The sequence below is a fragment of the Phocoena sinus genome, chromosome 2 (genome assembly GCF_008692025.1).
Source record: "Phocoena sinus isolate mPhoSin1 chromosome 2, mPhoSin1.pri, whole genome shotgun sequence".
Classification (NCBI taxonomy): domain Eukaryota; kingdom Metazoa; phylum Chordata; class Mammalia; order Artiodactyla; family Phocoenidae; genus Phocoena; species Phocoena sinus.
In genome coordinates, this window is record NC_045764.1 from 176499034 (window position 1) to 176514695 (window position 15662).

The 15662-nt window shown below is 45.6% G+C and overlaps 2 protein-coding genes across 4 annotated transcripts in view; one reads left to right on the plus strand and one right to left on the minus strand.

The window, feature by feature from the left end:
* Positions 1-1161: 1161 nt before the first annotated feature.
* On the minus strand, positions 1162-6620 carry BAG5 (BAG cochaperone 5). 3 transcript variants are annotated; one of them, XM_032624639.1, is made up of 4 exons: positions 6357-6598; positions 5893-5927; positions 5235-5367; positions 1162-4892 (listed from the first exon to the last, which is right to left on the minus strand). In XM_032624639.1, exon 4 carries the CDS (start codon positions 4862-4864, stop codon positions 3521-3523), a length of 1344 nt encoding a protein of 447 aa, XP_032480530.1. In that variant the 5' UTR covers positions 4865-4892; positions 5235-5367; positions 5893-5927; positions 6357-6598; the 3' UTR covers positions 1162-3520. The 3 variants fall into 3 exon arrangements, with proteins under 3 accessions (XP_032480530.1, XP_032480529.1, XP_032480528.1); XM_032624638.1 differs by lacking the exon at positions 5893-5927 and having other exon boundaries at positions 6357-6539; XM_032624637.1 differs by lacking the exons at positions 5235-5367; positions 5893-5927 and having other exon boundaries at positions 6357-6620.
* LOC116749844 (cytochrome c oxidase assembly factor 8) overlaps positions 6601-15662 on the plus strand; it is a 36210-nt gene continuing 27148 nt past the window's right edge. The window contains 1 exon segment of the mRNA XM_032624642.1: positions 6601-6848. Coding sequence (XP_032480533.1) covers positions 6606-6848 — 243 coding nt within the window. The 5' untranslated portion in view covers positions 6601-6605.

A 15662-nucleotide genomic window follows, 5' to 3' on the forward strand; every position in this document is an offset into this window, starting at 1 on the left:
GGGCCTGTAGGAGGAGGCGGGGAAAAGGCAAAACCAGTCGCTGCCACCAGGTAATGGGTTTGTGACAGACAACTGCCAAAACGAGGGTGAGCTGCGAGGTGGGTGAGGGAGCCCGAGGCAGAGCAGAGCATTTTGGGAATGCTGGAAGGACTAGATGGTCAGAGATACACACCGCCCGACTAGCTCAGGTGGCAGAGCACGAGACTCTCAAGTGGCCAGAAAAACATCTCCGTTAAGACGAGCTTCAATAGCACAACACCTTACCTCAAACCTTTCCTCCGGGGAGAGGACCTTTCCAGAACGCCTCGAGTTTCCCCTCCTGCGAGTAAGGGCAGCTCCTGTGTGCTTGGCCCGCGGGCACCCTCCCCAGGGAAGCAGCACGTGAGGCCACATCTGCTCCAGGTTCCCTGGCCCCCCCACTTCCTGGGTTGTTTATGGCGGCACAGTTACCCCTTCACCCGCCACTGGATCCCCGTCTGTGCTCTGCGCTGCGGCCCCCTCACATCGCTGCCCCTGACTGGAGCCAAGGAGCCCTCCCCTGGGCCTGGCCTGCTCAGGGGCACCCAAGTCAGACAGTACCCAAAGGTGAAAACATGACGACAGGACTCACGCCTCAGACTCACGTCCTTTCTCCACCGCAAAGAGAAGCTAAGAGATTTTTTTATTTCATCAATAATTAAGGGTATACTAGTATGTCTACCTCAAAATAATGCTGAATTATTTAAGACACGGTATTACAGTAGTCACACAGTTCATGGGGCAGGGATGAGAACCAACACGCTGGAATGACACACCTGAATTATACATCAAAATCAGTGTGGCAAATTGTCCTCCAATTATTCTTGAGAAAAACACTGCACGAGTTAAAAGCTAAAAAGCTTTGCTTAAAAAAACCTGTGTGAACAGGATAAGCTTAGACCCTCCAAAGTAAAACAGATGAGAAAAACTGGTTCAACTTTTCAAATATACTAAATTATGTCAAATATATTATACCCAGGCAGTTTAGCAAAATAAAGCATTAAATTGTACTTAGTGGACATGGTCATTATATTTATTTTCTTAACTACCTCACAGTAGGCTGATTAACCTGTTCGGATAAAGAATGACCTGAAAGCAACGCTGACTGAATGGAAGGTAAAGAAAGCAAACATTCCCAGCCAATTTTTCATGAACATGGATGATACAGTTTAATGCAGACCCAAGGCCAAACATTTTTAGGGGGTAGGTTTTACTTCCAGTACAGATTCTCTTCAAGTGAGATCATAAAAATACAATACAAAGTGACGAACCCAAAATGCATGCCTCCCAGCGAGGGACAGTAGCAGCTAAAGCCAGGATCGCTAGGGCTCATCCTGGGAACCGAATCATCAGGTACAAGGAACTAGAACAGACTGAAGACAGGGAGCGTCACTCCTCGGCACTGAAGGCTGATTTGATTATTTCAATGACCAAAATAATCCCCGTGAGAGATCCAACGTGACCGTGGGTGGGCTCACTGTCCTATGCTCAGCCCCGATGCACAAAGATGGAACAGTTTGAGCCATCTCTGCGAGTCACGGAAAACACTGCTGGAAATGAATGCTAGAGGAAGAACTGCTTTCAAACAACAATGGATACTCTGAAAGGACAGGCTAACATTTAACTTTCAAATCTGAAATTAACGTGAAGCAGTGGGGCCTGGTGCAGGATGTGTGTACGTCTGAAGTGCGTTAGAGCCCAGCCTTGATTGCCCAGTGATATAACGCCAACAGTGGTCGAACTTAAAAACTCCTCAAGATTTTAAGAGCACCCTAAAGTTATGACACAGAATAGCAATCCTGGAACGACTTTGGTTGGCATGAGCTACCAATAAGCTGCACTGAAAGCCCGCTGGACGTGCAGGGGGAAGGCTCACGGCCCAAAGACCTCTGATTGCCCTTTGACCCCACTGTCCGATGAATCTATAACATTTCTAGTAGGAAAGACATATCAAGGGCTTTTAATCATTGGGCAGTACTGAGACAAAATGAAAAATTTTTAGGGCTACACGTTTATAATCTTTTAGGTATTTAGGGCTATTCCTTTATCCATCTTATTTTTAGCTGTCTCCAAAGTTATCAAATTAATATCTCTGAAAGAAAAGAACAAATTACTATAGAGCTCAAAAGATGTACTCTAATATGATTATTTTGTGAGAGCTGACTACAGAGTGGTCTGTTAGTTAGAATACTGGGGCAGCAAGTTATCAAGGCACTTCAGAACTCTGGGAAATTCTTTTGTTCACATTAACAGGCAACTGGTAATCTTGCATCCTCAAAAAGTACGTACAGAAATATGTATACCCTTTAGCAGAAGAAAAAAATTTCTTGCACTGACAGACCTTACTGGCCCTTTCAGGCACTAGGGAAGCATCCATGTGCCAATAACATGAGCTAAGGAATGCAGCAGGTGCCCGGAGTGCAGTGTCTGCAGGCGCAGGGAGCTGATGCTCGCTTCCTCTGAACCAGCCTCAAAGAGCTGGTCCTGCAGGGCTGCTGACAGTTTCTGCTCCCATACACTGTAAAACAGCATCGGGAACGTTTAACAAGTTTATCCCTTATGCCGCCTTGAACGACAGAAGAAGCCCATTACGTGCTACATGCAGACATTTTTGCTTATTTTAGCATAACCTGATGATGGGTAATTTCCACTTCTTTTCATTATCTTACCATGGGTGTGGGTGTTTCCTTTTTTTTTTTCAAGGTCCATTAACTTCATTTAAATGTTCCCATCCTTAGTAATTTCTAAGGGAAATTCTAAGTTTAGATTTTACAAACAAAAACAACTTGAAGGTATCAGCTGGTGTTTTATCCCTTCTTCAATGCAGTCTCAAAGGTGTTTTTGCTATTCGTTTTCATAATTTTATTATGTCATACACAAAAATAAGACTCCCCCTCTAAATGCAGAGTACAGGAGAAAATACACTGTATTTCAAACAAAAAATGTTTATGAAAAAACCCACCATCCAAAAAAACAAGAAGACTCCCACCCTATTAAATTGGGTGGAACCAACTGGGTTTTATAAATGAAAAAAATCCTTCTGCTTTATTTAGCATAATAAAACATTTCATTGTACTGTGTCTGTGCTTGGACCTTACTTCCACTTAACCAAAAATTTCCCCCTTCCTCATAACTGTCCTGGTATTTATTATGTAAGGTTATGTCTATTCTAGATTCTGAAACATCTGCATGTTAATGCTTGAACAACCTATTAAAACTGTTCTAAAAGCTGTCCCTATTCCATTTTCTGATTTAAAAAAAAACAACAGAAAACCACACCACAACATAGTGATCCAAATGGAAAAGTTAGTATGTCGTAATATTTGTTTTTCAACATCAAAAGCAGCAGAGATACCGAATTTGCTTAAATCATAAATACTGAGATTGACATATGCATGTATAAATCACATCCAGGCTCAACAAACTAAAAGCTCTCTATAAATACACAGACATATATATAAAGTGCAAAATAAGAATGATCAACCGTGGGCTCTCTGGCGTTTTAGTACTCCCATTCATCGGATTTCAAGTCGAGATAGCTGAGAATATTCTGTGCAAGCTTCACTGCCTGCTTCCGGGCAGCCTTACACTTCTCCTCTCCCTGTGGGTCAACGGCATCCAGGGCAAGCAGCTGCTTGGTGAGCAGCTCTTCCAGCCGGATGTAGTTCTTATCATTTCGACTGCCATCAAATGAGAGAACTTCCCCTTGGATGTCTGACAAGTTTCCCAGGACGTTCCAGACCGCTTTGTGTGAGGGGTGCTCCTCACAAACAAACAGCTTTCTCTTCTCGAGGGCTTCCTTCAAGTCGATGTAAGTGATGAGGGTCTGAACTTCGATCACCGCTCTTCTCCTGGCTTCCCGGATGCAGGGGTTTTTTTCAAGACTTACCTCATCCAACTGTCCAATCAAACCCTGCAGCTCTGTTTTGGAGCTCAGGTACCATTCTGAAGGATTCTGTGCTTGAAGAAGTTCGTTTTTTATTTCTCTCATTCTCTTGAGGACCTGTTCTATTTTTAAAATGGAATGATTCTGCCCCAGGTCAAACGCACCAGTGCTATCTGCTTCCTCTTCTAAATCCAAGTACTTCAATAACTGGTTGATATCTTCCACGACCTCCTTCCGGTAATTTCTGATTTCTGTGCGGCCGCACACGTCTAAAGCATCCAGATCGGCCATCAGCCCCGACAGCACACAAGATAAGTGCCTGCAAGTCTCATCACTGTTCACTCCCGTAAGAAGGGCAATCAGAGTGCCTCTGGCCTTGTTCACTTCACACATCACAGAGTTAATTTTGGCAACTGAGGGATGCGCGTCCTCAGAAAGCGGCAGGGAAGGCTGCTTTTTCACGCAGTCCTCGATAATCTCTTGCACTGCACAGATTTTGCTTAAAGTGTGATACCGTGCTTTCCGCAAGGAGATCTTGCCTCCAGTTTTAACGTGTGTCAGCCTCAAAATGACATCCTGGATGCCTTCTTCAAACTCATCAGTTACACAGTTGCCTCCACTATAAAATGGCACAATCTTCTCTTTCACTAGGGACTGGGCTTCTTTAAAAATGTTCTCTATTTCGATCCTGTGTGGGTGGTTTGCATTCTGCTCCAACTCTTTGAGAAGACGCTCTGTCTCTTGTGCTGCCCTCTTCCTAGCTTGCTGAATATCTCCTTTTCCTTCAGTATCTACCGAGTCTATTTCAAATAGTTGTCTTGTTAGAATCCTCTCCAGTTTCTTGTAATTCTTGTCGTCTGACAGACCGCTGAAACCAATTACTTGCTGTTCTATGCTTTTTACCTCCTTTTGGATTTCCTGAAGCCTAGTAATAGAAGGATGTTGGTTTCCCATCTCCATACTTTTGTTGTGTTCAGTTTCACAAGCACTAAAAGATGACAAACATGATAACTTATTACACCACAAAGCCTGCAGAATGGTAATCATATATTAATTCATTCTACAAAGATATGCTTAAGAAATACGGCTTGTTATTGCGATCCCAAGAACAGTCACGCTCAAGTACAGAAATTAGAGTGACTAATCAACTCCCTCTCCTGAAAACAACCTAAACATGACAGTGATTGAGACCGGGGTTACTGCCGTGGGGAATATGAGCCAGAGCTCCGGACCTGGGAAATTCAGTTTCCTCAGTCATCAAAGAAAACGGCATATGCCTTCATAAGTATGCCACGAGGCTGAACCATCAGCTTGGAAAAAGCACAAGTACCTTAGGTCCTAATACTGGAAGCTGGTTTTTGGCAAGAGCAGGGCACCTCTGCGGGATGTGAAACAGCAGCTCTCCTAACCTTCCAGACGACATGGGCTCACTGAAGCAACCCCATCAGGCCAAAGTGCTATGCCTAGTTTCAGGAAAAGAAACTAAACAAAAGGAGCTGAGCCACTGAAACAAACACCAGGGGTTCGCAGACACTCCCAAAAGTCCCCGCTTCTACTTCCTCTCCACCCTTTAAGTACTTGTGTAAAGATAGCCTGTTTCTCGCCCCACCCTTTTCACACCTCACAAATCCTCCCTGCACAGGGATAAAATTCCACAGGGAAGGCGACTGGGGTTACGTTAAAGGCACCACCTTGGGCTTCGGAGGCCTAGTACCCCTGGGCCCTATCATGCTCCTCTCCTCCTCCAAACCACACCCCACGAGAATGAGACAACTATGACTAATTCATTCACCAGCCTCCCTTTAAGGGTCCAGAAGGGCTTAACGCATTTTTTTTTTTTTTACGCTCTTTCACGGGAGGGGGATGGATGCTCAACCGAAACTAATCCCCTGTGGGTGGCCGAGCCCAGAACACGCCTCTGGAAGCCCAGAAGAGCAGGCTGCCTCTGCTGTTTCCTCCCCTCTCGCCCGGCCCTCCCAGCACTTTACCCAGCAGCGGTCTCAGCTGGTTTGGTCTTGGCTTCCTGTGGGTGAAGTGGCCAGATGGAAGATCGACCCTTTACGGGGTGCGGCACCGGAGCTGCGCCCCAAGCTGCATCTCTCTCCCCGTCCCGGCTAGGTCTGAACGGGGCAGCCAGGGAAGGGGCCGGCGGTGGCAGCGGCAGCTACCGGCCGCAGCGGCCGCTCCGGGCGTCTCGCCCCGGCCCCACGACGCGCCGGCCGGCCTGACCTCACAATGGCCCGTGGGGGGAGGGGACGGCCGCGCTCGGCCTGGCCAGGGGAGCAGGCAAGAAGGGAGGGAACTCGGGCCCGGCCGGCTGCGGGGAGCCCGGCTCCGAAACCAGGCCCGGCGGCGTCTGACAGGACAGGGGTCGTCCGCTGGCAGCCCGCGCCGAGGGAGGCCGCGCGCACCGCCCCCCCCCTCCCCCGCGGAGGCCTCCGCCCTCGCTCACCTGCGCAGCCCGCGCCATCGCAAGCTTCGCCGCCAAAGCCCCTCAGTCCTGCAGTCGCCCGGCCCGGCAGCCCCGCCCCCGGGCCGAACACCCCCCGCCCTGGGAAAACGTCCTCCGGCGTCCGCGCTGCACCTCGACCCTTGCTGAGCCCGCCGCTAGCCGCCTAGCGCAATCCCCTGGAATGCCCGCGCCCGAGAAGCTGCCACCCAGGCGCGCTCGCGCCGTTCGGCCGCCTACGCAGCCTGTCACATGCCGGGCAAGCTCATGGTCGGCCGAGTCGTCCCCTCCCGCGGACTTTGCGACCGTGCCGTAAGGCAGCCCCTCGCACCGTCGCGACTCCGCCGTGCGTGCGGTAGCCGCCGGACGGCAGCCATGGCGGCCTTGCGACCCCCGAGGAGGTTCCTCCTTCTTCTCTGCCGCGCCTTCTCCGGCGGCAGCTGCCAGCGCGTCCCTGAGCGCGGCGGTGAGCGCAGGGATGCCGCGCCGAGCCGGGTGAGCGTGGTTCCCGGAGAGGTTGGGCCGGGAGTGACCGCGAGGGGCGACAGACCCGAGCCGCGCACCTCAGGGACACACGTGGGCGCTCACCTGCGTTGCCGCACTGGCGGCCTCGGCTGAGCTACCCGGGAGCAGGGTCCCCGAGCCGGCACGGGCCTGGCGCGGAGCAGCGTACGCGGCGTGGGGGGACGGGCGGGTGGAGGAGAGTCGGGAGGCCCCGGAGCCCCCAAGTGTTCTGCGTCGCCGCCACCCCGGGGCTGTTGACAGAACTTCTGTTAAGTAGAGCAGAGTCAGCTAGGAAGTTTATACGTACCTTATTTCTCGTCGAGGGTAATTAGTCTTTACATTTAAAGAGCTGTTGATAAGCACAGCGTGTGTGTGTGTTCGCGCGCGCTTGGCCTCGTTCAAATTATTAGTGCTTTTCGTCAAGTGATGACAAACTATCGTCATATCTTGTAGGACTTCACGTTGAACGCTTTTTCTGGTTTGGAAACTGTGTGTGCATATATGCGTGTTACTGACCAAAGATGCACAAAGATGAATATCTTTAGCAGCAAGGGGTGGCGAGCAGTTTTTATAAACTGCACTGCTTTGGGGCAGGATGTTTTGTTTGAGGGAGCCGTAGGCCTTCATTCCAACTGTCACATGAAAATTTGGACTAACGGTGTGGAATGGACTGCAGATAGAATATTTAAACGAAGCCTAAAAATACTGGACCTCCGTGGCGGTCCAGTGCGTAAGACTCCGCGCTTCCATTGCAGAGGATGCGAGTTCTATTCCTGGTCGGGGAAGTTCCGCATGCCGCGCTGTGCAGCCTGCCCCCGCCCCCCACCAAAAAAAAAAAAAAAAAAAAGCATACAAAAACTAACGTTTCATTTGCCAGCAGGCTAAGGAGTGAGGCTGGCAAGCATCCTTTAAACGATAATTAAAGACGGATAAAAAGAGCTTATTAAGAATTCCAAAACGTGCCTGCCTGTAAATTTTCATTTATTTTGGTCTGTTGCTATTAGCATGCTTTTATAAATGCAGCTTTGAAGTTCTGTCTGGTTTACAGTGTAAACAGGGAGTTACCAGGGCAACTGGGCGCCTAGACCCCAAGCCTCTGGCTCAGTTCCCTCATACAGTGGCCGCAGCCCTGACTTATGTTCCTAGAACACAGAAACCCGCCAGCATCTCAGTCTTTGGGCAGAAAGATACTCAACAGGTATCTGAAAATGCTCTGGGAGGGCAAACAACATCAGCCAACAGCTGCCCCCACGGTGAGGACTTCGCCCAGCTTCTTTTGTGAACAAGTGCTGGAAAAAAGAACAGCACCCACACAGGGCTTTCTCTGTCGACATACAGCCTTTTGTTAAAGTAAGTCTTACTGTGGGTCTGATCCTCGGGCTGAGACCTCTGCCTTTTGCGGTCCAAGTGACAAGGAGCCAGTGCTGCGTAGCTGTTGGACTGCCTACACCTGTGAAGGCGATGATGCCGATGAGGCCGAAAGTGGAGCAGCTGACCCATGAGTCAGACCTTCCCCGTTCTAGCCTTACGACTTGTGTTGTTTTTTATTTTATTATTTATTTATTTTTTTGCGGTACGCAGGCCTCTCACTGTTGCGGCCTCTCCCGTTGCGGAGCACAGGCTCCGGACGCGCAGGCCCAGCGGCCATGGCTCACGGGCCCAGCCGCTCCGCGGCATGTGGGATCTTCCCGGACCGGGGCAGGAACCCGCGTCCCCTGCATCGGCAGCCGGACTCTCAACCACTGCGCCTCCAGGGAAGCCCTTGTTGTTGTTTTTTAGAATGTGTTCCGCGTTACGCTAGGTTTTGGATGGGACGTTAAAGAGCGGTTCTTTCCTCAGGGCAGTTTGTGTTTCCTATGTATTTGGCCCCATCTTTGTGTGCTTCCTGAGCACGCAGCCGGTTCTCCAGGGAATTAAATTCCTACAGCAGAGGGAGATTGTTGTCTTTCAGGCTGTGATTTTAAATATTTTTAAAGGTCTTCTTAAAAGTCACAGGTCCTAAACCTTTTGTTTTCTTTATCTAAAGAGATATATTTTAATCCTGTATTTCTAGTTCACCCTATGTATTTCCTCATTCTTTGTTCTTCACTTGCGTTAAGGAGACCTGCTTTTAGGACCTACACAATTTATTTCCCTCTCTAATCTCTGGCTACCAGTTTATTATTATTATTATTTACTTATTTATTTTTTGGCCATGCCGTGCAGCTTGCGGGATATTAGTTCCCTGACCAGGGATTAAACCTGGGCCCTCAGCAGTGAAAGCGCAGAGTCCTAACCACTGAACGGCCAGGGAATTCCCTGGCTACTATTTTTTTAAAAATAAATAAATTTATTTATTTATGGCTGTGTTGTGTCTTCGTTGCTGTGCGTGGGCTTTCTCTAGTTGCGGCGAGAGGGGGCTACTCTTTGTTGTGGTGTGTGGGCTTCTCGTTGCGGTGGCTTTCCTTGTTGTGGAGCACAGGCTCTAGGTGTGTGGGATTCAGTAGTTGTGGCTCGAGGGCTCTAGAGCATAAGCTCAGTAGTTGTGGCGCAGCTCTCCGTGGCATGTGGGATCTTCCTGGACCAGGGATCGAACCCCTGCATTGGCAGGCAAATTCTTAACCACTGTGCCACCAGGGAAGTCCAAACATCAGGATTCTTTTTTTTTTTTTAATTTATTTATTTATGGCTACATGGGGTCTTCATTGCTGTGCACGGGCTTTCTCTAGTTATGGCGAGCGGGGGCTACTCTTGGTTGCAGTGTGCGGGCTTCTCATTGTGGTGACTTCTCTCGTTGCGGAGCACGGGCTCTAGGCGCATGGGCTTCAGTAGTTGGGGCTCGTGGGCTCTGTAGCGCAGGCTGAGTAGTTGTGGCGCACGGGCTTAGTTGCTCCGCAGCATGTGAGATCTTCCCGGACCAGGGCTCCAACCCGTGTCCCCTGCGTTGGCAGGCAGGTTCTTAACCACCGTGCCACCAGGGAAGCCCCAAACATCAGGATTCTTAAGGGCAAGTCCAATAAGTTCACAAGTTAGGGAACCACGGTTACATGATATGCATTAATATTTGCTATAGTCCTGAATTCCATTCACGTTTATACTGATAGTAAACATTTATCAAGCACTTGCATGCACTGTTCTGAAAACTTTACATATTTTACCTTATTTAAGCCTCAGAATTCTGTCCAGTAGGTGCTTTTATCATCCCCATTTTACAGATGAGATTGAATAATTACTTTTCAATAATTACTTACTTTTACAGTACGATTAAACAATTTCAAGATCATAATGCTTGCACATAAGGAATATACATGTTATAGTTCCTTTATCCAAAGGATAATGAATTAAAATTTTTCTTCTAGTAATTTTTAGATGAACAAAACAGAGAAACAGGCCCTCAGCATACAGAGGTAATATTTGCAAGTAACAACAGATAATGGAACTACTGGTGTCACGTTTTGCTTACATTTCCATTAAGGAGAATGATCTCCAAAATCCCCAAGTTTAGATTTGGAATAAACCTCATAGGAAGAAGTTGAAACTCAGGATAAATGAGAAACTGGTGAGAGAGCCAGTCACTGAATTTTAAGGTTAACATGGCTATTTCTAGTATTTAAAAGGCTTTCAATAAATAGTTGGAAAACAAAGCTGGGGTGGGAGGACTTAAAAACCATGCAATTTAACTCTGTTATCATAAAGGTGAGGAAATTGGGACCCAGAGATGTAAAGTGACTGCCTGCTAATCACAGAGCAGAGTCAGGATTGAAAGCAGTGTTTTCCCACTCAGTCCAGTGTTCTAACGCTACCAAATGCTTTTCCTTCACCTATTGAAACAATTACATGATTTCCCCTTGTTCTGTTAATGTGGAGAATTACTTTGATTTATTGATTTTCTCTTTTTGTTACTTACGGGAAATTTGAAACATGTACAAAGATAGAAGAATATAAAGAATTGTTGTGTATCCAGTACCCTGCTTCTCCAGTTATCCACTCATGGCTGTTTATTTCATCTTTAGCCCCATCCAGTCCCCCTTCCCAGATAATTTTATGCCAAATAGCAGACATATTTCATTTGTAAGTATTTCAGTATGTATCTTTAAAAGATACAGACTTAAATATATATACATATATGTGTGTGTGTGTGTATATATATATATATATAAAAGACATAATACCATTGTCACACCTAAAAATATTATAATTCCTTAATCCCAGCAAATTTCCAATGTTCAGATTTCTTCAGTTGTTTTAGAAATGTCATAAATGTTTTCTTTTACAATTTGCTTGTATCAGCATCCAAATAAGGTCTACACATTGAGATTGATTAATATTCTTTTAGTTTTCTTTCAGTCTATAGGGTTTGACTCTATCCCCTTCCTTTTTTTTGAATTTTTGAATTTTATTTATTTATTTTATACAGCAGGTTCTTATTAGTTATCTATTTTATACATATTAGTGTATATATGTCAATCCCAATCTCCCAATTCATCCCACCACCACCACCACCCCCCCTCCACTTTCCCCCTTGGTGTCCATACGTTTGTTCTCTACATCTGTGTCTCTATTTCTGCCCTGCAAACTGGTTATTCTGTACCGTTTTTCTAGGTTCCACATATATGTGTTAATATACGATATTTGTTTTTCTCTTTCTGACTTACTTCACTCTGTATGACAGTCTCTAAATCCATCCATGTCTCTACAAATGACCCAGTTTTGTTCCGTTTTATGGCTGAGTAATATTCCATTGTATATATGTACCACATCATCTTTATCCATTCATCTGTCGATGGGCATTTAGGTTGCTTCCATGTCCTGGTTGTTGTAAATAGTGCTGCAATGAACATTGGGGTGCATGTGTCTTTTTGAATTATGGTTTTCTCTGGGTATATGCCCAGTAGTGGGATTGCTGTGTCATATGGTAATTCTATTTGTAGTTTTTTAAGCAACCTCCATACTGTTCTTCATAGTGGCTGTATCAATTTACATTCCCACCAGCAGTGCAAGAGGGTTCCCTCTTCTCCACACCCTCTCCAGCATTTGTTGTTTGTAGATTTTCTGATGATGCCCGTTCTAACTGCTGTGAGGTGATACCTCATTGTAGTTTTGATTTGCACTTCTCTAATAATTAGTGAGGTTGAGCAGATTTTCATGTGCTTCTTGACCATCTGTATGTCTTCTTTGGAGAAATGTCTGTTTAGGTCTTCTGCCCATTTTTGGATTGGGTTGTTTGTTTCTTTAATATTGAGCTGCGGGGCTTCCCTGGCGGCGCAGTGGTTGAGAATCCACCTGCCGATGCAGGGGACACGGGTTCGTGCCCTGGTCCGGGAAGATCCCACATGCTGTGGAGCGGCTGGGCCTGTGAGCCATGGCCGCTGATCCTGCACGTCCGGAACCTGTGCTCCGCGACGGGAGAGGCCACAACAGTGAGAGGCCCGCGTACCGCAAAAAAAAATTGAGCTACATGAGCTGTTTATATATTTTGGACATTAATCCTTTGTTCATTGATTTGTTTGCAAATATTATCTCCCATTCTGAGGGTTGTCTTTTCGACTTGTTTGTAGTTTCCTTTGCTCTGCAAAAGCTTTTACGTTTCATTAGGTCCCATTTGTTTATTTTTGTTTTTATTTCTGTTACTCTAGGAGGTGGATCAAAAAAGATCTTGCTGGGGCTTCCCTGGTGGCACAGTGGTTGAGAGTCCGCCTGCCGATGCAGGGGACACGGGTTTGTGCCCCAGTCCGGGAAGACCCCACATGCCGTGGAGCAGCTGGGCCCGTGAGCCATGGCCGCTGAGCCTGTGCTCCGCAACGGGAGAGGCCACGACAGTGAGAGGCCCGCGTACTGCAAAAAAAAAAAAAAAAAAAAAAAAAAAAAAAAGATCTTGCTGTGATTTGTGTCAAAGAGTGTCCTTCCTATGTTTTCCTCTAAGAGTTTTATAGTGTCTGGTCTTACATTTAGGTCTCTAATCCATTTTAACTTTATTTTTGTGTATGGTGTTAGGGAGTGTTCTCATTTCATTCTTCTACATGTAGCTGTCCAGTTTTCCCAGCACCACTTATTGAAGAGACTATCTTTTCTCCACTGTATATCCTTGCCTCCTTTGTCATAGATTAGTTGACCATAGGTGCGTGGGTTTATCTCTGGGCTTTCTATCTTATTCCATTGATCTATGTTTCTGTTTCTGTGCCAGTACCATATTGTGTTGATTACTGTAGCTTTGTAGTATAGTCTGAAGTCAGGGAGTCTGATTCCTCCAGCTCCGTTTTTTTCCCTCAAGACTGCTTTGGCTATTCGGGGTCTTTTGTGTCTCTCTACAAATTTTAAGATTTTTTTGTTCTAGTTCTGTAAAAAATGCCGCTGGTAATTTGATAGGGATTGCATTGAATTTGTAGATTGCTTTGGGTAGTATAGTCATTTTCACAATATTGATTCTTCCAACCCAAGAACATCGTATATCTCTCCATCTCTTTGTGTCATCTTTGATTTCTTTCATCAGTGTCTTATAGTTTTCTGAGTACAGATCTTTTACCTCCTTAGGTAGGTTTATTCCTAGGTATTTTATTCTTTTTGTTGCAATGGTGAATGGGATATTTTCCTTAATTTCTCTTTCTGATCTTTCATTGTTAGTGTATAGGAATGCAAGAGATTTCTGTGCATTAATTTTGTATCCTGCAACTTTACCAAATTCACTGATTAGCTCTAGCAGTTTTCTGGTGGCATCTTTAGAATTCTCTATGTATAGTATCGTGGCATCTGCAAACAGTGACAGTTGTACTTCTTCTTTTCCAATTTGTATTCCTTTTATTTCTTTTTTTTCTCTGATTGCCGTGGCTAGGACTTCCAAAACTATGTTGAATAAGAGTGGCAAGAGTGGACATCCTTGTCTTTTTCCTGATCTTAGAGGAAATGCTTTCAGTTTTTCACCATTGAGAGTGATGTTTGCTGTGGGTTTGTCATATATGGCCTTTATTATGTTGAGGTAGGTTCCCTCTATGCCCAGTTTCTGGGGATTTTTTATCATAAATAGGTGTTGAATTTTGTCAAAAGCTTTTTCCACATTTATTGAGATGATCATATGGTTTTTGTTCGTCAGTTTGTGAATATGGTATATCACATTGATTTGCATATAGTGAAGAATCCTTGCATCCCTGGGATAAATCCTACTTGATCATGGTGTATGATCCTTTTAATGTGTTGTTGGATTCTGTTTGCTAGTATTTTGTTGAGGATTTTTGCATCTGTATTCATCAGTGATATTGGTCTGTAATTTTCTTTTTTTTGGTAGTATCTTTGTCTGGTTTTGGTATCAGGGTGATGGTGGCCTCACAGAATGAGTTTGGGAATGTTCCTTCCTCTGCAATTTTTTGCAAGAGTTTGAGAAGGATGGGTGTTAGCTCTTCTCTAAATGTTTGATAGAATTCACCTGTGAAGCCATCTGGTCCTGGATTTTTGTTTGTTGGAAGATTTTTTTTTTTTTTTTTGGGGGGCTGGGTATGCGGGCCTCTCACTGCTGTGGCCTCTCCCGTTGCAGAGCACAGGCTCCGGACGCGCAGGCCCAGCGGCCATGGCTCACAGGCCCAGCCGCTCCGCGGCATGCGGGATCCTCTCAGACCGGGGCACGAACCTGTGTCCCCTGCACCAGCAGGCGGACTCTCAACCACTGCGCCGCCAGGGAAGCCCTGTTGGAAGATTTTTAATCACAGTTTCAATTTCATTACTTGTGATTGGTCAGTTTATATTTTCTAATTCTTCCTGGTTTAGTCTTGGAAGATTATATCTGTCTAAGAATTTGTCCATTTCTTCCAGGTTGTCCATTTTATTGGCATAGAGTTGCTTATAGTAGTCTCTTATGATGCTTTGTATTTCTGCGGTGTCCATTGTAACTTCTCCTTTTTTTTTTTTGGCTATGTTGGGTCTTTGTTGCTGCGCGCGGACTTTCTCTAGTTGTGAGCGGGGGCTACTCTTCATTGCGGTGCGCAGGCTTCTCATTGTGGTGGCTCCTCTTGTTGCGGAGCACGGGCTCTAGGCGTGCAGGCTTCAGTAGTTGTGGCTCGCGAGCTCAGTAGTTGTGACTCACAGGCTCAGTAATTGTGGCTCATGGGCTGTAGAACGCAGGCTCAGTAGTTGTGGCACACGGGCTTAGTTGCTCTGCAGCATCTGGGATCTTCCCGGACCAGGGCTCGAACCCGTGTCCCCTGCATTGGCAGGCAGATTCTTAACCACTGTGCCACCAGGGAAGCCCTAACTTCTCCTTTTTCATTTCTAATTTTATTGATTTGAGTCCTCTCCCTCTTTTTCTTGATGAGTCTGGCTAAAGATTTATCAATTTTGTTTATCTTCTCAAAGAACCAGCTTTTAGTTTTATTGAACTTTGCTATTGTTTTCTTTGTTTCTATCTCATTTATTTCTGCTCTGATCTTTATGATTTATTTCCTTCTACTAACTTTGGGTTTTGTTTGTTCTTCTTTCTCTAGTTCCTTTAGGTGTAAGTTTAGATTGTTTATTTGAGATTTTTCTTTTTTTTTGAGGTTGGCTTGTATTGCTATAAACTTCCCTGTTAAAACTGCTTTTGCTGCATCCCATAGGTTTTAGATCGTTGTGTTTTTGTTGTAATTTGTCTGTAGGTATTTTTTTATTTTCTCTTTGATTTCTTCAGTGATCTGTTGGTTATTTAGTAACGTATTGTTTAGCCTCCATGTGTTTGTGTTTTTTACCTTTTTTTCCCTGTAATTGATTTCTAATCTCATAGCATTGTGGTCGGAAAAGGTGCTTGATATGATTTCAATGTTCTTAAATTTACCGAGGCTTGATTTGTGACCCAAGATGTGATCT

Coding starts and splice junctions, on each gene's coding strand:
- BAG5 (XM_032624637.1), bottom strand. CDS start 4,864: ATGGAGATGGGAAACCAACATCCTTCTATTACTAGGCTTCAGGAAATC.